The sequence below is a fragment of the Bolinopsis microptera genome, chromosome 3, assembly GCF_026151205.1.
Source record: "Bolinopsis microptera isolate Bmic1 chromosome 3, MBARI_Bmic_1.0, whole genome shotgun sequence".
Lineage (NCBI taxonomy): Eukaryota > Metazoa > Ctenophora > Tentaculata > Lobata > Bolinopsidae > Bolinopsis > Bolinopsis microptera.
In genome coordinates, this window is record NC_087074.1 from 9,168,926 (window position 1) to 9,193,370 (window position 24,445).

Sequence of the window (24,445 nt, forward strand, 5' to 3'; positions counted from 1 at the left end):
AAGCCAAATTGTCTCTGCTAGAGTGGATCCCGTATTTTCTCGAGCCTGCTCGAGCGGATCCCGATTGTTTTTCTAGCACACCGAGCGTACCCACTTTTGAAAGGTAATCAGAGTATTTTTATCATCTTCAGAATTCCCCACTAAGTATGGCCTGTCTTATAGTATATATATATAGTATATAGCGCTGAACATTCCCAATATTTAGGTCCCTGGTGTACGCCACCATTTGTGCAAATTTGTTTTATATATATATTAGGCAATTCCCGTAGTTAATTTGTCGAAGTGAATCTTTTGAGTGGTTTCTCGGTCGTTTAAGTTGAGCCAATATGCACCTGTTGTTTGTTGTTGCACTGCTAGTGCTATTATATGCTCTTTAGTCTTCAAGCTTTACCACAAACGGCACCTTTGCCTTTTTTCAGCCATCATTTCACGCGACAAATCACACATCACATAATGGCACATTTGTCACAAGACATCGTCATAGCAACGTGACATGACATTTGTCACGTGTTACATTTGTCACGTGTTACAGGAGTACGTTCCAAGAAACTCTCGAAATAAGCAGGAAGATGAAGAAGAGGAATAGTAAGTGTGCTGCATGTGTGTGTGTGTGTGTTTCACTAGTTACCATGGTCTTTCAGCATGTGTTATCATGGTAACTGCATGTTTTTTTGTGTGGTAACTGCATGTTTTTTGTGGTCACTGCATGTTTTTTGTGGTAACTACATGGTTTATGTTTATGGTCATTGCATGTTTTTTGTGTCTACGTTCACGGCATCTTTTCTGAGTTTTCAACTCAAGATATTTTATTATTAAGGGACACATTTTACATGGTTTGCTGGGCTGCAATCCAACAAAATTAGGTTAAATACTTGTAGTGGGAGCTTTCTAGTTGTTAATCGCTAAAAGTAAAATATTAGTTTGGTTCGAGTTCAATAGAATATCTAACACAGGTGCCTTGTCAAATAAGTTGATTTAACACAGAGTTCAAGATTTTGACATAAGATTCTCTGACTACTCGTGTTTTCAGTTATAAATTTTCGAAGCACTTTTGTGATTAACTCTTCATTCATAAAAAAAGATATTACGTCTTGAAAATTAAGCTTTTAAACTTATTGTTGTGCATGTCTGTTCAGAAGTGGCAATACCACCTCGCACTAACCTCCCTCCTCCCAGAATACCACCCCACACTAACCTCCCTCCTCCCAGAATACCACCTCGCACTAACCTCCCTCCTCCCAGAATAACACCTCACACTAACCTCCCTCCTCCCAGAATACCACCTCACACTAACCTCCCTCCTCCCAGAATACCACCTCACACTAACTTCCCTCCTCCCAGAATACCACCTCACACTAACATCCCTCCTCCCAGAATACCACCTCGCACTAACCTCCCTCCTCCCAGAATACCAGCCCACACTAACCTCCCTCCTCCCAGAATAACACCTCACACTAACCTCCCTCCTCCCAGAATACTACCTCACACTAACCTCCCTCCACCCTGCCACCCAGAATACCACCTCACACTAACCTCCCTACTCCTAGAATACCACTTCACACTAACATCCCTCCTCCCAGAATACCACTTCACACTAACCTCCCTCCTCCCAGAATACCACCTCACACTAACCTCCCTCCCAGAATACCACCTCACACTAACTTCCCTTCTCCCAGAATACCACCTCACACTAACCTCCCTCCACCCAGAATACCACCTCACACTAACCTCCCTCCTCCCAGAATACCACCTCACACTAACCTCCCTCCTCCCAGAATACCACCTCACGCTAACCTCCCTCCTCCCAGAATACCACCTCACACTAACCTCCCTCCTCCCAGAATACCAACTCACACTAACCTCCCTCCTCCCAGAATACCACCTCACACTACCTCCCTCCTCCCCCAATACCACCTCACACTAACCTTCTTCACAGAACAGCAGCAGTGGTGGGTCGTACAGTGGGAAACTCCAGAGAATGGGCAGCACCAGCTCTACCTCGGGCACTCCTCCCCTAACTCGCACCAGCTCTAACTCGAGCACTAAAGGATAAACTACTGCATGAGGAGCTCTGAATCCTACTTATATATCTACTTTATCACTCGCTACATGCTCCACGAATACCATTGATTTGGACGTATGCTTTTCTCGGAAAAAGTGTATTTTTTATAGTTTATTACTAACTATTGCTTTGTTGAAAAAGATTCAATTAAATATGTAGCTACAATTTTGAAGAGAAATGTTATGAATATGAATTGCTATGATGTACTTTGTTATTTTCTGATATGCCAGTAATGCCGAATGCTTATGTATCAATAAAATTTTAAATATTAAAATATGGAATGGAGGTTCACTTCTTTTCATGTCACTCTAATTAGCGTTTTGAATTTAAACCAGTTTTGTTAAGTTGTAAATCGTCGAATATGGAATTTCTTAAATCTTTTGTTTAAAGTGAGGTATGGACTTTTATGCGACCAACTATTTTAAGAGAATAAGTTTGGCTTTGTTTCAAGACAATGACTACATGTTAATTTCTACACCTTTTTAATTTCAAGCATCGTGGGATTTAGGCCCAAGATCCATTAATTATGGACTTTTATATACATGTTGATTTTGGAATTTATAATTTTATTAAATTCACTCTTATTTAGAAAATTTGAAAGAATTTTTTAATTGAAAATCAGTCCTATTGTCCGATCAAATTTCCATTGTTATAATACATAGTATCAAATATAGAATAGTGACCAAAGCCTATAACATATAAAAAAGGGTTCGCGTCTGGAAAAGTAGTCATAGTCTATCTAATAAGCGTCATAATTTGGCACAATATTTTGTCTCCGATTTTGATAAATTTGGTTACAAAAGTTGCCTCTAAGTATGAATAATACAAATTCACCGTGCAGAACGATAGCGTCGAGCTGTATGTTATGTGGGCATCCTGTGTATTGCAAGTGAGTAAAAAGGACGAAAAGTTGATAATTTTCCCCTTAAAATACCTAACTTCTAAAAGTAAAATATCAAATATTTAATTGTAATAAACTTGGCCAGATAAGACGCAACTTAACTTGTAGTATCAATGTTAATCATAATATTTGAAGGACCAAATAAAATTAAAAACTCACACAACACAAGTGTTCAGGTTCAACAATTTTAAAGATGATGTCCCTTTAAATCTTAAAATATTAGTATCAAAAGTTTCGTCTCGCTGAGCTGATTATTAACGGGTGATACTTTGACACGCTGTAACCCCTTTTGATCGCGCGCGCGGCCGGCTGGCGTGAGGCCAGGTATACAACGTGTAGCAAGTGATACTCCTAAAATATGGACCGTCGACGAATCCAACTCGGCGCGCGTCCTGGTAGGTAAGTAGGTTATAAACCTACAAAGCTGATTATTGATTGACGATGTCAACCCATCGAGATCGTTGCTCTGCGAATGGCGAAGCAGAGCAACGACGAACGAAGCAAGAATGCTAGTTTGCGCGGCGCATCGAAGCGGCGAAGTCCTCCAAAGCTGATTATACGACTTTATATTAATTAACAATTATTTAAAAATAATTGAAACTGTGGACGTTGTATAGGCTAAAATAAAAACTACGAGAATTGCAAAATGTGTGTAAAAAAAGCGCGCGCGGCGACCAAGCGCCGCGAAGCATTTTTAGCAAAAATTGCTGCACGGTGGAATTAGTTTATTTACAAAATTTTACTCACAAAATTGTATTCTCAAAATTTTACTCACAAAATTGTATTCTCAAAATTTAATTCACAAAATTTATCAAAATCGGAGAAAACGTTTGTGCCAACTCATGAACTCATGTGTCATGGCGCTTATTAATATTACAATTGGACTATCAGCTAGTTAGTGTTACACTTGTAGCGCGATGCACTACTGGGTCGCGCGCGCATCAAATAATGCTTCTCGCAACCTTCGGTAGATCGGCGAGATGCACCACTGTGCCTCACCGAGCTGCAAAGGATTGACATCGTGAATCAAGTGTTACACTATCAGCTAGTTAAGTGTACATTTCACCTATACTATGTACTAGCCATGAGTTTATGCGTACTGCGTGACTGGTGACGTTGTTGGAGGACTTCGCCGCTTCGACGCGCCGCGCGAACTAGCATTCTTGCTTCGCATCGTCGTCGATCGTTGCTCTGCTTCGCCAGACCATTAACAATCACAATGGTCAACGCGTATACACATGGCTATGTGAACTGGTGAAGCACATGTTTCGGCGGTCGCGCACTACTGTAAGCGGGAAGGCTCTGTGCAGTTGCGCGCGTGTCTTTACTGCGCAATGCACGCCGCGCGCAACTGCTACAAACTGCTAATAAAGCTGCTACAAACTGCCACTAACTGCCACTAACTGCCATGCCACAAACTGCTACTAACTGCTGCAAACGGCGTGCGAATGCGTGGGCGCGATTGCAGCAGTTAGTAGCAATTTGTGGCATGGCAGTTACTGGCAGTTTGTAGCAGTTAGTAGCAGTTTGTAGCAGTTTGTGGCAGTTTCTTTGCACTTTGCGTGTCATGTGAGGTGAGTTAACGGACGCGGAAGAAACCAACAATCAATAATGTTTGCCTCATGTATTGGAACCGTCAAACTTGAAGAATTGAAAACAGCAAAGCAGCTAATTGGAGCGCGCGCGCGCGCGTCCGTAGGTTTAGTTTGAGGTTGTGACCGTACATGCATAATACAACTTACAACTTAGGGCCTTAATAAGTTGATATTTTACGAGAATCACCCGTTAAAACTATCCAACTTCATCAATAGACGCGCGGTGCCAACTCTTTCGTATATATCATATATATCGTAGCTCTGCAACGACATACACCGCGCCGCAGCAATTGGCAATGCAACTTGCTTCGGAAGCAAGCATGGCATCAAGCTTGTAGTGCGATGCGTTACGCGCCACACACTCAATTATACAACAACAACAACAATGGCGAACCTAGTAAGCTAGGATCGAGTTGTCATACGTTGTATGACCCGCCGCGCACGAGTGCGCGGCTCCCCTGTATCGTAGAAACTCTACAGTGGTAGTGAAGCGACTGTGGGGGTCATCACGTGATACAAGGATCGAGGGGCCGATCTCCTTTTCTTTTGCGGTGCGGCCACGGTCCTTTTGTAGGTTTACAACATACCAGGACGCGCGCCGAGTTGGACTCGTCGACGGTCCAATATATGGAACAGATATTTTACGAGTATCACCCGTTAACGGTCCTTTCGGTACAGATTTCCTTGCAGCATAGTCGGGACTTGACCATTGTTAATGATCTGGCCCGGCGCGCGCTACTTCGTAGCCCGTGCTTTTGAGAAGAAAGCGGCACGCGCTACTTCGAAGAAATTTAGACGAGTATCATCCGTCAAAGTCGGGACGCAACCCCAGGCATATGCACTCAATTATCAATTATGCTTCTCGCTAGATCGTCGAAATGCGCTACCGTGCCTTGCCGAGCTGCGATGAATTGACATCGTCAATTAATATATATTAATATATATAACATCAGGCATGATGTTCTAAATCATAAATACGTGTTAGGGATCGATAAACCAGTATCAATTATAGCCTTGCGCGCGTTCGAAAGATTTGTCAGATCAGATCAGCTAGATTGCAGCCAGATCTCTAATTGCTTTATGGTTAAAATTGATTAGCTAGTCTGAAGTCAGGGTTTGAACTATTTGTCAGAGTTCTTTTATTTTTTATAAAAGGGTCGGGTAATACTTTCACCTAGCCACTAGTCTAGTCTACGCGTACTGCGTGACGCGCTTGTTTCAAGCGACAGGGTTGTAACGCGATGCACTACAAGCTGGGCCGGCAGCGCCGAGCATCAAATAATTCTTCTCGCAACCACAAATTGACTTCGGTAGATCGGCGAAATGCACCAGGCCACTGGGCCTCACCGAGCTGCGAAGGATTGACATCGTGAATCAAGCGAGAGGGCTCTGGATAGAGCAAGGTAATATTTGTAAAATCATTTGTTTGTATTTGTAAATAAATATTATTGACTGATCGAGTGCATACAGTCCGACAGCTGCAACATCAAGATGGGCTTCATCCTGTGTGTTGGTCTTCCATGAGAATGAGCTTGGTTGGACTGGCAGGAGTGCTAGTTCTATCCTTACGTCTTTACACTTTCAACTTTGCTTCTCGGAGGAAGAAAGCAGCAGTGTATCTTATGGCATTGTGGCGCATGGAAAAGTATCCACCTAGTTTGTGGCTCTTGAACCAGTAACTGTTTGTATACACGTTGATAGTATAACTTATTGATTCACGTTGTGAATTATTTTTCACAGAAAAGAGGTACACAACATGTAAATTTTTTTTTTTATTTTTTTTTTTAAGTAACTTTCAAACTACAAGTTTCCATCATATAGTCTTTATCAAAAAGCGTTGTCAGCTTTTGGATTGCTACACGTTGTATACCTCTTATCTTAGAAAGGACAGTCCTGCTTCGCGTGCGAAAAGGGGTTTGCAACGTGTATCAACTTTTGGAACAAGTTGCAATTTTTTATTATTTATGATGAATTGTCGATTTGTTTTAGTACTTGTTTTCTTCAATTCATTATGACGACAATTTCACAGACTAAGCTGTGGAAAATACAGGAATGTAATATAGTTAAACCTTAGCCAAGAAAAAATTGTGAACATTTAAATTTATGTTTATCATATTATTTTTAATAACATTTAAATCTAATTGTATACGATATTCAAACTTCGACATCATCAAATTAACAAACTATCTTTAGCCAGGAATCAAGAAATATCATCAGGTGATGCTAAAAAGACTTATTCCATCGTTAATAAGTTGCTCAATAAAGAAAAAGTTAGTACTACTACACCTTCTTGCTCTTCAAATCTTGAGAGTGCTAACAACTTTGCACAGTTCTTTAAATCAAAGGTCGACAACATATACAACAACATTTATTTAGAACAACAATCCCAAGATTCTCCTAACTCAGATGAATTTGTTCCTCTTTCTAATAGCCCAAAGATAGTACAATTCCGTCATGTGTCTGATGAAGAACTAGTAAGCATCATAAAGAATATGTCTAACAAATTCTGTGATCTTGACCCCATACCTACAAAGATTCTCATCAAGTGTCTCCCAGAACTCCTTCCTCTGATCTCATTTATAGTCAATGAATCATTAGTTAAAGGTGAGTTTCCTATAAAACTTAAGGAGGCTCTCATTCGTCCAAGTTTGAAGAAACGTGGCCTTGACGGTGAATCTCTATCTAACTATAGGCCTATTAGCAATCTCTCATTCTTGTCAAAAATCATTGAGAAGTGTGTATCTATACAGCTCACCAGTTATCTTGAGGATAACAACCCCAGTGGCAAATAGTCAGGCGTCCAGGAATTTAACACCTAGTCAAAATTTGTTGATAACCGGTAAAAAAAGATTCTTGTGGAAAAAATATTCACATTAATTTAAAATTAAATCAAAATTGGTCGCTCTCAGGGCTAACGCGATGTTACATCATTTTATCGACTCGAAGTTCGAATCGAGCGCATTCCTAGATTCCATGACTATTTCTTACCTATAAGATTGCTTGACTATTTTTTGCGCATTCAGACACCAAAAAACGCGCAGAAAACGCGAGCTATCCATTCCTCCTTCCTCAACATCCCGGAATATGAAAAAAATAGTCATGTAAAATAGTCATTTGAAATAGTCATGCAAAATTTCAGCTCTGATACGCTAAAATATCAAGTTAATCTTAAACAATCGACAATCTAATATGAATCCTCCCAATCCTCCCAGCCATATTAACTGGTGAACGGTGTAAATATAGAGCGGTATTTTAAAATGTAGCATTCAAAATTTTATGGATTCAAGTTGGCTCCTTTAGTCTAGATTCATTTAGAAAATTCTCGAAGTTCGAGTAATACAGTATTCTCAGGGTTTGGCGCTTAAGGAAGCTTCACATCCGAGACCGATTTCCACGAATCAATTTAATATTGTAGCTACAAGTCAACAACAGTGCAAGTGGGAAAGAAGTGAATCTAGCCATTGCTACTATATCAGGGGAACTCGTGTGTTCTAGGCTTAAGCAAGCTTCACATCCTAGATCATCTAGAGTACAGTGCAGACAACCCCCTCCATTATACATCCCTATCCCGCTTTAAGTCCGAAGTTTATCATTGTTTATTGTCCAATATTGTATCTAACCTGGCAGAAGCAAGCTTCAGATCCTAAGTCAGGCCATAAATATCGACACAAGGTCGATGCCACTTTCAGAGTAGCGAATCGTTCATCATGCTGATGAGAGTCTAATCTTTGAACCTCGATCCACCGATTATGTATGAAGAATAGTAAGGAGATTTCTGTGGGCTAGGCTCTATACTTCTTTTAAAAAATATTTCCTTGCGTTTCAAATAAATTAAAGAATTCTCAGAAATTTTTTATTTAATTTCAAAATTTGCAATTGCATATTCATCCGGTAATTATTCTAATGGATACGCTAAGCATTTCAAACTAATCTTGACCTGGGAGAAGAGCTGACCAGTGACAAGTCGGCCGCAAAGCGGCCGAAAAATATATAGCCTTTTTTTCTTCCCAAAATGGATTCCTAGTCATATTTAAAATTTATTCCACTGGGATAACAACTTGCTTTCTAAAGTTCAGTCCGGCTATAGGAAGTTTCATAGCTGTGAAACTGCAACAACCAGAATCCATAACGACATCTTGATAACTATTGACAAGAAAACTAAAGTTGTTCTTTTACTTCTAGATTTGAGTGCTGCCTTTGATACTGTCAATCACCCAAGATTAATCAAGAAGCTAAGATCTGCTTATGGCATTACAGGCATTGCTCTTACATGGATCAGGTCCTACTTGGCTAACCGTTCATTTTGTGTCAAAGTCAAGGATTCGTCTTCCTCAGCAACTGTTCTTGAGATAGGTGTGCCACAAGGTTCAATCCTTGGCCCCCTGCTATTCATATTGTACACCAAAGATCTTGAGAACATTGCAAGTATGCATGGGTGCTGTATTCATTTGTATGCTGATGACACCCAGCTGTATTTCACTCTTGATTCTGATGACCCATCACAGCTAGAGCACAATATGGAACACTGTATGTCTGATATCAAGAAATGGATGACAAACAATTTCCTTCAACTGAATTCTTCTAAGACTGAAGTCATCGTTATATCCTCTAAATTTGACTCAACAAATATTCCAGCCTCTCTACAGATTGTTAAGGATCAAGAGCCACATGTTGTTAGTGGAACTGTGAAGAGTCTTGGGCTGTATTTGGACAGTTATCTTTCAATGAGTGATCAGATTACGTCAGTGGTTCAAGCATGTAATATTCAGATCAGAAATTTGTGGTTTATTGCATCAAAACTGTCTTTTAACCTTAAGATTCAGCTTGTTCATGCTCTAGTACTCTCTAGAATTGATTATTGCAATAGCGTATATTTTGGACTGAGCTCTTATGATTTAAGTCGTTTACAGAAGGTGCAAAATTCTGCTGTAAGATTTATTTTCGGGAGAGGAAGAAAGGCACACACTACTCCACTACTTAAGAAAGTTCATTTTCTACCAGTTAGATTTAGAATAGATTTTAAGATTGCCCTACTTGCCTACAAGTGTTTAAATAATATAGCTCCTCCTTACTTAAAAGAGTTGATATTTCCTAGGCAGCAAAGTTTTAAAAATGTACGTCTTGATAATGATTATTTTTACCTTAGTTTTCCGCCCTCTCCTAACTATGTAAACACAGAGAAAGCTTTTAGTCACTGTGCAGTTACAGTATTTAATTCCTTGCCATACGACATAAGATCAGCTGAGTCAGTTACATCTTTCAAGACCAAACTTAAAACATACTTCTTTTCTCTAGCATTTGATTGATTTTGCATTTACATAGGTAAAATGAACTTGTCATGTCTAATTTTCAATTAAACTAAGCTCAGTTAATGTAAGAGCCGCTTTAGAAAGCACTGGAGTTTATCTCCAGGATTAAATTATATCGAGTTATATGATTCAGCTATAAGGCGGTTTATAAATGTTGTATTTATTTATTATTATTATTATGTTACTTAAAGTGAGTGTCCCGATGGATTTTGGAAGGCACCTGATAGGATCCCCGACTCACAGCAACCTAAAACTAAACACAAGTGAAGGAGGTGAGGTACGAGCCAGTTCAGTGATCCTATCCTTCAACAGCCCCGTCATTGATCACATGACAACCATCCTTCACATGACCAGTGTGGACATGTTGGAGTTCAGTAAAGCTGCTGTTCAGCTGCTTGTTGATGCTGCTTACTCTGGAACTGCAGAGGGGATAACCAAGGAACTCTTCAGGGATATCAATAAGATAGCAAATGTGTTTGAATTGTCTTGGTTAGCTGAAAAGTGTGCTGAATATTTCACTGAAGTAGCTGACTCGGTTAAAACACCGTCTTATACAGAACTGCTTTATTTATTTGAAGAGGCAGGTTTTGTTTATGAGAAGCTGAAGATAAAAGATTATCTAAATCTTACCATCAAAAAGATTGAAATAATGAAGTGGAAAAAGGAGTTTATAGACAGGTATCTTGAGAATGCAGACAAGTTATCTACACAGAAACTAGACATGGTGATAGAGCTAGCTGGTTCTGAAGTTAACTGTGTTGTACAAACTCTAACTAATCAGTTATCAGAACAGTTAAAAGTTCAGGGTTCAAGTCTTTCTGTTTCTTGTCAGTATTTTCTGGAAAATTCTAATTTGTTTCTCTGTAAAAAGTCTGATGAAGTTTTGTTTGACCACTTATTTGATATTCTTGGGGAGCTTCCAGACGAAAGAATAAGATGGACTTTTGAGCTTCATCGCAAAAGTTGTAAAAATAGAACTGAGTTGGCTCATAGTTCTGATGAATTAAGAGGATCCAGCTCAACAACAGTATCTAGATGTAACATTATACCGAACTTGTACCATGATATGGATATGAACATGTCATTTAATCTGTTGCTTGACTGGCTGTCTGTGTCTGAGGATGTTACCAGTTTGATGATGGCTATAGAAGCTGTGTACACATGGAACAGATACCGGTACTATTATTGTAGAAAGATCAATAAGAAGAGTTGCAATGTTGACTTTTCTGCTTTGTCTGCTAGACTAACAGACCTAGTAGAAAGGCGAGGCTGGTCTCTTTTACCGTCCTACTTCACGTATTATGAGTATGATTTAGGTCTAAAGAATAACGAAGGTGAACAGGGGAGGTATAGTTTAAAACAATTCTGTACAGCTAATAAACAGGATACCTCATACGTTACCGTAATTCCCTGTATTAAATGGTGTACAAACCCACTGAGTTCAATACACTGTAGAGACTCCAAGATGATCTTCCACTTCCAACACCCGTCAGTAACATCTTGTAGTTTAACTGGTAAATGTGGGTTTATTCTAAAAACAGTCCCCAGTGAAGCCGCATTGTGGACCTTGAGACTGTGTACTGATAAAGAAGATTACCTGGGTGAAACTGTGCACTTTCATGATGAGATAAGAGCAGAGAAAATGCATGTTTTTATTAGTGACATTAATAACGAACTATTGCCAATAACGTGGTTAGGTTGCCTTCATGTTAAAGATGCTCATAAAGATATATACGTCTGGGAGAGAAACTATCTTAAAATTGATTTTGAATCAAACAACTTTCAAGTTATGTATAATAGTAAATTTGATTGATTTTGCATTTACATAGGTAAAATGAACTTGTCATGTCTAATTTTCAATTAAACTAAGCTCAGTTAATGTAAGAGCCGCTTTAGAAAGCACTGGAGTTTATCTCCAGGATTAAATTATATCGAGTTATATGATTTAGCTATAAGGCGGTTTATAAATGTTGTATTTATTATATTTCAACGGCTTAGTGGCTCAGTTGGTTAATCCGGGCCTGGTATTGCTTGAGGTACCAGGTTCGATTCCCGACTCTGCCACTAGCCGTGGGGTGAGCGTCGTCGACGCTCAGCTAAGGATCCTGAGTGGTCTATGCAGCCCCCCGGTCCACTCAGCCAAATACTCGAGAAATCGGGTGTGAGGGTTAAATGAGGAGCTGCCCATTGCAGCAAAGTCTCGGGCGAAGAAAGTATGGTACACACTACCTTAACCGTCACTGGCCTAATGTATAATTGAATCCTTCGGCTTCCTGTAATTGGCTGGTTACACACTTGTGTAACAATGTGGCTGTTGGAATGTCCGAAGTAAAATAAGAGTTGAGATTATAAGTGATAGTTAATGCTTGTGATCTCATTGTTGGTTTGTAGACAAGACAAGTTTTGTTCTAGAAAACTAGAAGTGTACTTGTTTACCAAGTTGAGGTTCCTCCAGTAACAAAGAGGACTGTAATTATCAGCTGCAGAATTAATATTCTGTTCCTGATCTCATGATAACTTATTTTTCCAACCTTCTTGTTATGTTAATGTTTGTAAGCTCTACCAGCTGTACACCACTACATTACACCTTATAATCTAGAATATTGATATGAGTCTTTATCTGATTGAGTAGACTTCATGTTAGCATGGGAGCAAATGTTAAAAAATTGTAACATTACTTTTGGAATTGGATTGATTTTTGTACCTACAAAATTTATACTTGATTACAGTTGATTACGGAGGGGGGTAAAAATTGCTAAAATATTGATTACGTAATGTGTGAAGGACCCCTGGCCCTTACTAACATTTTTGATGATCTTATGTACCATCATGTTTTGATTCGATTTGATAGATGTGGTCAACAAACTTTCATATTCTTCATGGTAGAAGGGACACCAAGCTTTGCTTGTATAGTGTAGAGCAGTAATAATCCACTCATATGAATATTTTCATGAAGTCTTTCTTCCTTTGATCACTTATACTATGTTTCATTCTGTTTTTTGTACCACCCACATGCCACTTTTAAGTTATAGTTAGGAAATTGCCCAGTACAGGAATACCCCAAATTAAGTGCGTGATTTTTAATCAATTGTAACCTCAGTTGGGATGGATATTTTGATGCGATTGAAACTGGCTATCAAAGTATTACTATTAGCTGTATCTAATATGATACTCCCTGTGACCACACGCTCTAAAGTGTAATATAAATTTAATGTGATATTTGTTCAGGAAGGTAAAGATGAGTGAGTACGAAGGACCACCCAGTGTCAGTTTGTCTGCCCCTTCCTTGGCTGACCTCCAGTCTGTACCCACACCTGGACCTTCCTACTATGGTCTCAACTCTCCCGCAGCTTTCACTCCCTCCACACCTATGGACCACGGTATAGAACCCACCATTCAGAACATTGTCTCTACAGTCAACTTGGGCTGTAGACTTGATCTCAAGCAGATTGCGCTGCATGCAAGGAATGCTGAGTACAATCCAAAACGATTTGCAGCAGTGATAATGAGGATAAGAGAGCCGCGGACCACTGCGTTATTGTTCAATAGTGGCAAGATGGTCTGTACAGGGGCCAAGAGTGAAGACGAATCCAGACTTGCTGCCCGAAAATATGCGAGGGTTGTTCAGAAATTAGGTTTCCCTGCCAAATTCACCGAGTTTAAAATTCAGAATATGGTAGGCAGTTGTGATGTTAAATTTCCAATTAGACTTGAAGGGCTATATGCACAACATGGACAGTTTTCTCATTATGAGCCTGAGTTATTTCCTGGGCTTATTTACAGAATGTTGAGACCAAAGATTGTTCTCCTGATATTCGTGTCGGGAAAAGTTGTACTAACGGGAGCAAAAGACAGACAAGATATAAATGCTGCATTTGAATGTATTTATCCCATCTTGAAGAATTTCCGGAAAAAATAATCTCATCAGAGAAGTTTACCTGGATTTTCTGATGATCTGTACAAAACATTTTTTTGTTTACAATATCATGTAAAGCTCAGATAACAAACAAGAAAGGGATAAATCTGAAGCAATCACATTTTCAAATGGATAAATTTTAATTGAACTGAGGGTGATTAAATCATATAAAATAAATAGTTCTTTTATTTATTTACGAGACAAACGTATTTCCTGTTTCAGCTTAATCATTCCCCTGTAATTTAATCTAGGTTCTTCCATTCGATGAAAATGGTTTAATTGTTGTTTTTGAGTACCAGTCCAAAATTAGCACAAGTGCTCCTAGTAGCTACAACTTATATTGCACAATGCATGTATTGTGTATGGTTAACAGTTTTATTTGATTTCTATTGATCTGCAGACGATAGATCAAAGTTTTAAAGTTTTTGCTGACCAATAGAAATTATTGTTATATTGCAGTAAAGATTTTTAATGCTGAGTAATGGTTATTCTGCATTGCTCTTTATGGAAAAATTGACATTTGAACTTCGTATCTACGCATTTTGGGGATTCTTATATTTTGTTTGTGTTGATATGAAGATTGAAGAATGATGGATCGATAGTTAACAATAGATATTCAAATATTCTGGATTAATGAGCTTCAGTTCCTGTGGCATACAATGCCAAGTCCATAAAGGCATCTGTCCAGTAGTTGTGTATAAACTGAAGATGTGCAACAATGTTGTTTCCTCTTGTCCTTGATACATATTTTGCATAATTTTAGTTCATCCATCATCATTCTCCTAACATTAACATAACATTAACATAATGTAGCTATGATAGCTATTTTATAAAATGAGGTCTGATTGGTTTGCTAGCGGATGTTCTAAGCATTAGTCCTTATATATAGTCTGTCTTCTTAATTCGACTATTAGAACCCATTAGTCCTCATGTAAGTAGACACCAATAAGTTTTTTATAGTAGACGAATTCTATAATATGATCCCCAAAGTGCAAATTGGAAGTTTGAAGTTATATCCATTAAAAGCGTATTCAATTATGTCAATTTGTTTTATTTTTATTTATTAGTCTGATGTTTCCCAAAATTGACTTTAAAAAGTAAATAGATGATTTTGAAATTTGAATGTACAACTTAAGACGCAGTGAACATATCATACTGAATGAGTAAGTTTAAACCAAAGCTTTGGAAATAATGTAACTGCTACACCTACGATCCAGTAGTCAGTAAATGATAAGTAATATTCCAGGTGTATTAAATGAATGAGGGGGGACTAAAGGACAGACATCGGAGAGAGTTAAAAGAGCTACAAGCAAAGATCCAAGCTGTTAAAAAGTCAGTTCCAAAAGGAGACAAGAAAGCAAAGAAAAAATCAGTCGAAGAAATCGCGTTACTGCAGAAAGAGCTATCTGATAGACATGAGCGGGAGCTGAAAGAACTTGAATCTTTGTCAAATGAAGTTGAACATATAAATTTAGAAGAAGGCCACAAAGCTGGTGTTGTGGGAGAACAACACGATGAGTCTGTAAAGAAGATGAGTAAATCAGAGAAAAGAAGAGAAGCTAAAGCTGCAGCAACCCAAAAGAAACTAGAGCAGATCTCTGAACTGAGCTCTGAAGTAACCAAGCGCTCCACCGAACACCTCAAGATCACAGAGCACCTCAAATCTTATAATTTATCAGTGTACGAGATAGCAGCAGACGGTAACTGTATGTTCTACGCGCTACAGCACCAGCTACAAGACCGGGGGTTACCACAAAGTGTGAACGATCTACGCGAGACTGCTGCCAACTACATGACCCAACACCAGGACGACTTTTTACCCTACTTAGTGCACCCTAAAACGGGAGACATGTTGAGTTTGGAGGAGTTTGCTACTTACTGTCGGGAGATTAAAACTGATGGGGTGTGGGGTGGGATGCACGAGGCTCACGCTATCAGCTCATCACTTAAAGTACCCATCAAAATACTTCAGGCGGATGTACCTCCTATTGTTTTTGGTGAGGGGTACGTGCAGGAGCCAGTTATCCTGCTTTATTATAAACATAAGTACGGTTTGGGAGAACATTATGATTCGATAACGCCGTGCAGGTAGCACAACTCACTCATTTCTATTATAGATTGGCATGTCCTGTTTTGTTTTCAGCTTTATAGTTATGCTTTCGCTTTTCAATTATAGTCATATTTTTGGTGGAGAATTTGTATATGGGTCATAGATGTGAATATTGGGAAAAAAACGAGCTAAGCACTGATTCTACTATTACCATTTTGCTTTGTATTTGAATAGGTTTTAGGATATTTGAATAAGGTGGTTAGATATCTTAGTTTAATTATACTCTGAGGAACTCTTTAATGTTAACTCTTTAATGCAGTTAAAGTTGATTGAAACCACAATAGAAATACAATTTCATCGTTTTATTTTACTGTGCTCGTCAACGAAATTAGTCGAATTATGGTCAGGAAGCATCGAGTAAGTTCAACCAAAAAATATAGAAACTGGAAAGTTGGGGGGGGGGGGGGGGGGGGGGGTCCAACCCGATGTCCGATATGAGGGTTGATGAGGCCAAAATCGGAATCGGAAAAATCGGAAAAATCGGAAAATTGAGAAATTTACTGAATCAATCTCTAAAAGCTCTCAGAAGTGATATAATTTAACCAGAACCCCTACATATGCTATGTATGCTATATGAAAACGAACCAATTGGACATTCCAATAGTATGTTTTATGTGTATTTCCACTGCAGGGGCGCTAGTATGCTCACTACTAGTTGGAGTTATCATGCAATGTACTCCCAGACCCGAGTGCTTTGGTCTCTTGTGAGATCGATTGTTTCTGCTCATTGATTCTATCCATGTTACTTGTTATTATCATGTATTAGTACAACACTAGGTACCGGGTTATATTTTTTGGTCCAGTCTTAAAACATACCATAATATCACTAGTACACTGCACCTTAAATGTATAGTCAAGTACATTTGTATCGTAACACATGCTTGGCTGGGGGATCATGTTTTGTGTCCGTTCGGTATATTTTCAAAACGGACAAAAAGTAGGGCGGACAAAAACAGACAGAACATTTAGATGTCCTCCTCCTCCCTAGTCTTCCTCCTCCTTCTTATCAGTCCTCCTCCTCCTCCTAAGTCTTCCTCCTCCTCCTGAGACTTTCTCCTCCTCAGTCCTCTTCAGTCCTCTTCCTGACTCCTCGTCCTCCTCCTTCTCCTTAGATCTCCTCACCCTCCTCACCCTCCTCCTCAGTTCCCTTCTCCTCCTCCTCCTCCTCCTCATCCTCCTCCTCCTCCTCACTTCTCCTCCTCATCCTCCTCCTCCTCAGTCCTCCTCTTAGTCGTCCTCCTCCTCCTGAGTCCTCCTCCTCATCCTCCTCCACCTCCTGAGTCCTCCTCCTGAGTCCCCCTCCTCAACCTCCTCCTCAGTCATCCTCCTCTTCCTCCTCAGTCCTCCCCAGTCCTCCTCCTCCTCCTTCTCCTCCTCATCAGTCCTCATCCTCTGTCCTCCTCATAATCGTCCTTATCCTCGTCCTTATCCTCCTCCTCAGTCCTCTCCCAGTCCTCCTCCTCATCCTCCTTCTCCTTCTCCTTCTCCTCTTTCTTTTCCTCCTAATCGGTCCTCCTCGTCCTTAGTCCTCGTCCTTTTCTCGTCCTCCTCAGTCTTCCTCCTCAGTCCTCCTCAGTCCTCCTCCTTATCATCCTCCTCATCATCCTCCTCATCATCCTCCTCCTCAACAGTCCTCCTCCTCCTCCTCAGTCTCCTCATCCTCCTCCCCAGTCCTCCTCAGTCCTCCACCTCCTTCTCCTACTCCTAAGTCCTCCTTCATCAGTCCTCATCCTCAGTCCTCCACTAGTTGTCCTCGTCCTTAGTCCTCCTCCTTTTCCTCCTCCTGAGTCCTCCTGAGTCCTCCTCCTCCTCCTCCTCCTCATCAGTCCTCCTCCTCCTCTTCAGTCCTCCTCCTGAGTCCACCTCCTCATCCTCATCCACCTCCTGAGTCCTTCTGAGTCATCCTCCTCTTCCTCCTCCTCCTCCTCCTCAATATCCTCCTTATCCTACTCCTTCTCAGTCCTCCTCCTTCTCCTCATTCTCCTCCTTATCCTCCTCCTCCTCAGTCCTCCTCCTTCTCCTCCTCCTTCTCCTTTTCCTTCTCCTCCTAATCAGTCCTCTTCCTTAGCCCTCGTTATCATCCTCCTAGTCCTCGTCCTTAGTCCTCGTCCTCATCCTCCTCAGTCCTCCTCCTCCTTATCATCCTCCTCATCATCCTCCTCATCATCCTCCTCCTCAACAGTCCTCCTCCTCCTCCTCAGTCTCCTCATCCTCCTCCCCAGTCCTCCTCAGTCCTCCACCTCCTTCTCCTACTCCTAAGTCCTCCTTCATCAGTCCTCATCCTCAGTCCTCCACTAGTTGTCCTCGTCCTTAGTCCTCCTCCTTTTCCTCCTCCTGAGTCCTCCTGAGTCCTCCTCCTCCTCCTCCTCCTCATCAGTCCTCCTCCTCCTCTTCAGTCCTCCTCCTGAGTCCACCTCCTCATCCTCATCCACCTCCTGAGTCCTTCTGAGTCATCCTCCTCTTCCTCCTCCTCCTCCTCCTCAATATCCTCCTTATCCTACTCCTTCTCAGTCCTCCTCCTTCTCCTCATTCTCCTCCTTATCCTCCTCCTCCTCAGTCCTCCTCCTTCTCCTCCTCCTTCTCCTTTTCCTTCTCCTCCTAATCAGTCCTCTTCCTTAGCCCTCGTTATCATCCTCCTAGTCCTCGTCCTTAGTCCTCGTCCTCATCCTCCTCAGTCCTCCTCCTCCTTCTCCTCCTCCTTCTCCTCGTCCTCATCCTCGTCCTCCTCATTCTCGTCCTCCTTCTCCTCCTCTTTTTTCTCCTCCTAATCAGTCCTCCTCAGTCTTCCTCCTCAGTCCTCCTCAGTCCTCCTCCTCGTCATCCTCCTCCTCAACAGTCCTCCTCCTCAACAGTCCTCCCCCTCCTCCTCAGTCTCCTCCTCTTCAGTCCTCCTTAGTTCTCCTCCTCCTCCTTATCCTACTCCTAAGTCCTCCTCCTACTCCTCCTCATCAGTCCTCATCATCAGTCCTCCACTAGTTGTCCTCGTCCTCGTCCTTAGTCCTCCTCCTCCTCTTCCTCCTCCTGAGTCCTCCTCCTCTGCAGTCCTCCTCCTCCTCTGCAGTCCTCCTCCTGAGTCCACCTCCTCATCCTCCTCCACCTCCTGAGTCCTCCTCCTGAGTCCTCCTCCTCCTCCTCAATCTCCTCCTTATCCTCCTCCTCAGTCCTCCTCCTCCTCCTCATTCTCCTCCTTATCTACCTCCTCCTCAGTCCTTCTCCTCCCTCTCCTCCTCCTTCTCCTTTTCCTTTTCCTAATCAGTCCTCTTCCTTCTAGCCCTCGATATCATCCTCCTAGTCCTCGTCCTTAGTCCTCGTCCTCATCCTCCTCAGTCTTCCTCCTTAGTCCTCCCCCTCCTCAGTCCTGCTCCTCAGTCCTCCTCCTCCTCCTCATCCTCCTCAGTCCTCTTCCTCAGTCCTCATCCTCTTCCTCCTCAGTCCTCCTCCTCCTTAGCCCCCGTCCTCCTCCTACTCGTCAGTCCTCCTTCTCCTCCTTCTCATCCTCAGTCCTCCTCATCATCCTCCTCAGTCCTCCCCCAGTCCTCCTCCTCCTCAGTCCTCCCTAAGTCCTCCTCTTCCTCAGTCCTCCCCCAGTTCTCTTTCTCCTTCTCCTCCTGCTCAGTCCTCCTGCTCAGTCCTCCTCCTCCTCCTCCTTCTTATCAGTCCTCCTCCTCAGTCCTCCTCCTCAACAGTCCTCCTCCTCCTCCTCAGTCTCCTCATCCTCCTCCCCAGTCCTCCTCAGTCCTCCACCTCCTTCTCCTACTCCTAAGTCCTCCTTCATCAGTCCTCATCCTCAGTCCTCCACTAGTTGTCCTCGTCCTTAGTCCTCCTCCTTTTCCTCCTCCTGAGTCCTCCTGAGTCCTCCTCCTCCTCCTCCTCCTCATCAGTCCTCCTCCTCCTCTTCAGTCCTCCTCCTGAGTCCACCTCCTCATCCTCATCCACCTCCTGAGTCCTTCTGAGTCATCCTCCTCTTCCTCCTCCTCCTCCTCCTCAATATCCTCCTTATCCTACTCCTTCTCAGTCCTCCTCCTTCTCCTCATTCTCCTCCTTATCCTCCTCCTCCTCAGTCCTCCTCCTTCTCCTCCTCCTTCTCCTTTTCCTTCTCCTCCTAATCAGTCCTCTTCCTTAGCCCTCGTTATCATCCTCCTAGTCCTCGTCCTTAGTCCTCGTCTTCATCCTCCTCAGTCCTCCTCCTCCTTCTCCTCCTCCTTCTCCTCGTCCTCATCCTCGTCCTCCTCATTCTCGTCCTCCTTCTCCTCCTCTTTTTTCTCCTCCTAATCAGTCCTCCTCAGTCTTCCTCCTCAGTCCTCCTCAGTCCTCCTCCTCGTCATCCTCCTCCTCAACAGTCCTCCTCCTCAACAGTCCTCCCCCTCCTCCTCAGTCTCCTCCTCTTCAGTCCTCCTTAGTTCTCCTCCTCCTCCTTATCCTACTCCTAAGTCCTCCTCCTACTCCTCCTCATCAGTCCTCATCATCAGTCCTCCACTAGTTGTCCTCGTCCTCGTCCTTAGTCCTCCTCCTCCTCTTCCTCCTCCTGAGTCCTCCTCCTCTGCAGTCCTCCTCCTCCTCTGCAGTCCTCCTCCTGAGTCCACCTCCTCATCCTCCTCCACCTCCTGAGTCCTCCTCCTGAGTCCTCCTCCTCCTCCTCAATCTCCTCCTTATCCTCCTCCTCAGTCCTCCTCCTCCTCCTCATTCTCCTCCTTATCTACCTCCTCCTCAGTCCTTCTCCTCCCTCTCCTCCTCCTTCTCCTTTTCCTTTTCCTAATCAGTCCTCTTCCTTCTAGCCCTCGATATCATCCTCCTAGTCCTCGTCCTTAGTCCTCGTCCTCATCCTCCTCAGTCTTCCTCCTTAGTCCTCCCCCTCCTCAGTCCTGCTCCTCAGTCCTCCTCCTCCTCCTCATCCTCCTCAGTCCTCTTCCTCAGTCCTCATCCTCTTCCTCCTCAGTCCTCCTCCTCCTTAGCCCCCGTCCTCCTCCTACTCGTCAGTCCTCCTTCTCCTCCTTCTCATCCTCAGTCCTCCTCATCATCCTCCTCAGTCCTCCCCCAGTCCTCCTCCTCCTCAGTCCTCCCTAAGTCCTCCTCTTCCTCAGTCCTCCCCCAGTTCTCTTTCTCCTTCTCCTCCTGCTCAGTCCTCCTGCTCAGTCCTCCTCCTCCTCCTCCTTCTTATCAGTCCTCCTCCTCAGTCCTCCTCCTCGATCTCGCACTCGTCCTCCTGGAGTCCTCCTCCTCCTCATCAGTCCTCCTACTCCTCTTCAGTCCTCCCCCTGAGTCCTCCTCCTCAATCCTCATCCTCCTCCACCTCCTGAGTCGTCCTCCTGAGTCATCCACCTCCTCCTCCTCCTCATTCTTATCCTTATCCTCCTCCACCTCAGTCCTCCTCATCCTCATTCTCCTCCTTATCCTCCTCCTCCTCATCCTCCTCCTCCTCCTTCTCCTCTTCCTTCTCCTCCTAATCAGTCTTCCTCCTCAGTCGTCCTCCTCCTTTTCCTTAGCCCTTGTCCTCATCCTCCTAGTCCTTAGTCCTCCTCCTCATCCTCCTCAGTCTTCCTCCTCATCATCCTCAGTCTTCCTCCTCAGTCCTCCTCTTCCTCCTCATCAGTCTTCTCCTCTTCATCCGCCTCCTTAGTTCTCCTCCTCCTCCTCAGTCCTACTCCTCAGTCCTCCTCATTCTCCTCCTTCTCCCTTTCCTTCTCCTAATCAGTCCTCTTCCTTAGCCCTCGTTATCATCCTCCTAGTCCTCGTCCTTAGTCCTCGTCCTCATCCTCCTCAGTCTTCCTCCTCAGTCCTCCTCCTCCTTCTCCTCCTCATCAGTCCTCCTCCTCCTCAGCCTCCTCCTCCTCAGTCCTCCTCTTCTTCAGTCCTCCTCCTCCTCCTCATCAGTTTACACAATGTATTGTTACTAAAATGTTTTTAAACGCATTTGAGTCTGTAACATATTGACATGTTACTGTTACTGACTCAAAATGTGCTCGAGAATTTTTTTTGATAAATAAAGATTTTGATAAATAAAGTGATTTTCATCCCTTTTAATGTTATTAAAAATTGTGTAGACTATTCTTTGTATCTAACTGAGGATTAGAAGTTTGAGAAAGGACCATGGTCATTAACCGTGCTACCCATTTCTGCAGATAGCCTGTTACAAATTGTGGAGACAATTTAAATCAAAAGTTACTAAAGCGTTCGCTATTTGTTACGATTGTTATTACCAACTGTACCTCTTTCAATTCTGGACCGGGGTGGATGTTTCTGTCGAACAAGAGTTGATACGACAGTGTGTTATTTTTCGGACGAAACGATTCTTGTTTGGAACAAGAAACAATTTTGGGGTTCTGGGACCACCACCAATCGATTTCTTGTCATATTTAAGTACAGAAATAGCTACTTATATCGCCTAGAAAGCTCAGAGGGAAAATTTAAATTTTCCCGATTTTTCCGATATGAGGGTTGATGAGGCCAAAATCGGAATCGGAATGATCGGAAACGTCGGGTTGGACCCCCCCCCAAAGTTCTAGAAATATTTCACTGCACAAATTTATGCTACAGATGGCTTTGAAATAAAATTTGCACAAATCACCTCATCCTATAGGATCAGATGTAATAAAACCCTTTGTTACAAGTAGCTCATTATATAAAACATGATTCCCCCCGTGCAGTATGTCCATGGTTACGCGCTACACAAATTGCCGTGTTCTCCGAGATGACTCCCTCCTTGACGACGACCTGTGGGTAGCTGATGGGCACATCATTAACCCTAAAAACTATTTCTGGAACTCCAGGAAGATCCCTGACAGGACTTTCGACTGCCAGGGTAAGATCATAGTACCAGGGTTCATTGAATCTCAGATTAATGGTGGGTTTGGTGTGGATTTCTCGTCTAACGTAGACTCTTTAAAGGAGGGTTTAGCGTCGTTCAGGAAGGAGATAACACAGTTCGGTATCACAGGATTCTGTCCAACTATGATCACGTCTCCATGTGAAGTCTACAAAAAAGCACTGCCACTGCTGAGGAAACAGCGAGGTAACCTGGTACAAGGTGCTGCGGTGCTGGGGGCCCACGTGGAGGGTCCTTTTATTAACAAAGACAAAAACGGGGCTCACCCAACTGAGTTCATTCAGTCACAATGTCTGTCCTCAAAAGATGAGATTATCGACTTCTTCGGGTCTATAAACAATATTACCATCATGACAATAGCACCTGAGCTTCCTAAGGCCCTGGAAATGATAGAGTGTCTTGTAAAGAACAATGTGATATGCTCTATAGGCCACTCCACTGCAAATATAGATGAAGCAGAGGGTGGTGTAAACACTGGTGCTACTTTCATTACTCATCTGTTCAACGCAATGCAGCCCTTCCACCACAGGGACCCCGGCATTGTGGGCATATTATCTAGTGTAAAGTTAAACAGGAAGTGTTATTACGGGATTATAGCTGATGGTCTGCACACTCACCCTGCTGCACTGAGAATAGCACACAGAACTAATGCACCGTGCGCTGTGCTGGTCACTGATGCCATGGCTGCTATGGGGTTAGGCGATGGGTCACATTGTATTGGCTCTCAGTCTGTGACTGTGACGGGAAAGAAAGCTGTGATATCGGGGACTGAGACACTGGCAGGAAGTGTGGCCACTATGAACTCTTGTGTTGAAAACTTTATGAGGAACTCTGGTTGTACTTTGGTTGAGGCGGTTAATTGTGCTACAAAACACCCGGCACAGTTGCTGAAATGTGTGGATTTGTACGGAACACTGGACTTTGGGACGGTCGCTGATTTTGTTATTATTGATACTGATGTTAACGTTTTAGCTACTTTTATTGGAGGTGATTGCGTTTACAAGTCTGACAATATTGTTGGGTTTTTTGATTGAAATGTTTATTTTGAAAATACTATTTTTTGAAAAAAGAAATATATATATTTCTTTTTTAAGTTTTTTATTCTTAGATATTGATTGTTTATACATTTTTTGACATTCAGAAATATGTAGATTAGTGATATTTTATAAGATTGGGCCCTTACTTAACATTAATGGGTATCAATTCGAAACGTTGTCAAAATTGTTGGCGCAGAAACTGTCGCACAGCGATTAAAGGGTCTTCTCTAAATTGAGATGTAAGGCGCGTTCCTATTTAAGTAAACTGACCATCTCCATTATTGCGCAGCTAGCTAATTTAAGCAGCTATACTAGCTAGCTAGCTAAGCTGTATATATAATACTAATTTAATCATATATCGAATTGAAATTAAATTAAATTAAATTATTGCTTGATATGATCTAAGCATATGCTAACTAGCTGAGCTGACACTCTTCCTTTACATGATGCAGTGTCAAGTGTATAATAGTGTAGTATGTCGTATAATATGAACATATGCAATGGAGCGTTACTAGGGGCTAGGGCCCTCTGATATACTAAATTGATTACCTCCGCTGCACGTGCTCAGGTAGCCGTTCGAATTTGTTTTCCGACCCGATAAGAAATGTAAATATTACTTATTCCATCGGCTCCTAATACTGATCTGGAGTTGACAAGATAAAGAAAGGAGCAGTACCGGCATCTGGCTACCG

General features: G+C 42.3%; 4 protein-coding genes across 11 annotated transcripts in view; all 4 read left to right on the forward strand.

The window, feature by feature from the left end:
* LOC134812261 (myosin heavy chain, striated muscle-like) overlaps window positions 1-2,655 on the forward strand; it is a 32,495-nt gene extending 29,840 nt beyond the window's left edge. For 5 of the 8 annotated variants that reach the window (XM_063819540.1, XM_063819537.1, XM_063819539.1 and 2 more), the window contains 2 exons: window positions 533-585; window positions 1,937-2,655. In XM_063819540.1, coding sequence (XP_063675610.1) covers window positions 533-585; window position 1,937 — 54 coding nt within the window. In that variant the 3' untranslated portion in view covers window positions 1,938-2,655. The remainder of the gene's footprint in view (window positions 1-532; window positions 586-1,936) is intronic. The other 3 variants (XM_063819538.1, XM_063819536.1, XM_063819544.1) reach the window with 1 other exon arrangement.
* Window positions 2,656-13,105: 10,450 nt separating this feature from the next.
* On the forward strand, window positions 13,106-13,786 carry LOC134812658 (uncharacterized). The gene has a single exon (XM_063820153.1). The coding sequence runs from the start codon at window positions 13,106-13,108 to the stop codon at window positions 13,784-13,786; it is 681 nt and encodes a 226-aa protein (XP_063676223.1).
* Window positions 13,787-15,038: 1,252 nt separating this feature from the next.
* On the forward strand, window positions 15,039-15,875 carry LOC134812656 (deubiquitinase OTUD6B-like). Its single transcript, XM_063820152.1, has one exon. It carries the CDS (start codon window positions 15,039-15,041, stop codon window positions 15,873-15,875), a length of 837 nt encoding a protein of 278 aa, XP_063676222.1.
* A 6,663-nt stretch (window positions 15,876-22,538) lies between these two features.
* Window positions 22,539-23,903, forward strand: LOC134812590 (N-acetylglucosamine-6-phosphate deacetylase-like). The gene has a single exon (XM_063820077.1). It carries the CDS (start codon window positions 22,539-22,541, stop codon window positions 23,748-23,750), a length of 1,212 nt encoding a protein of 403 aa, XP_063676147.1. The 3' UTR covers window positions 23,751-23,903.
* The last annotated feature ends 542 nt before the right edge of the window (window positions 23,904-24,445 follow it).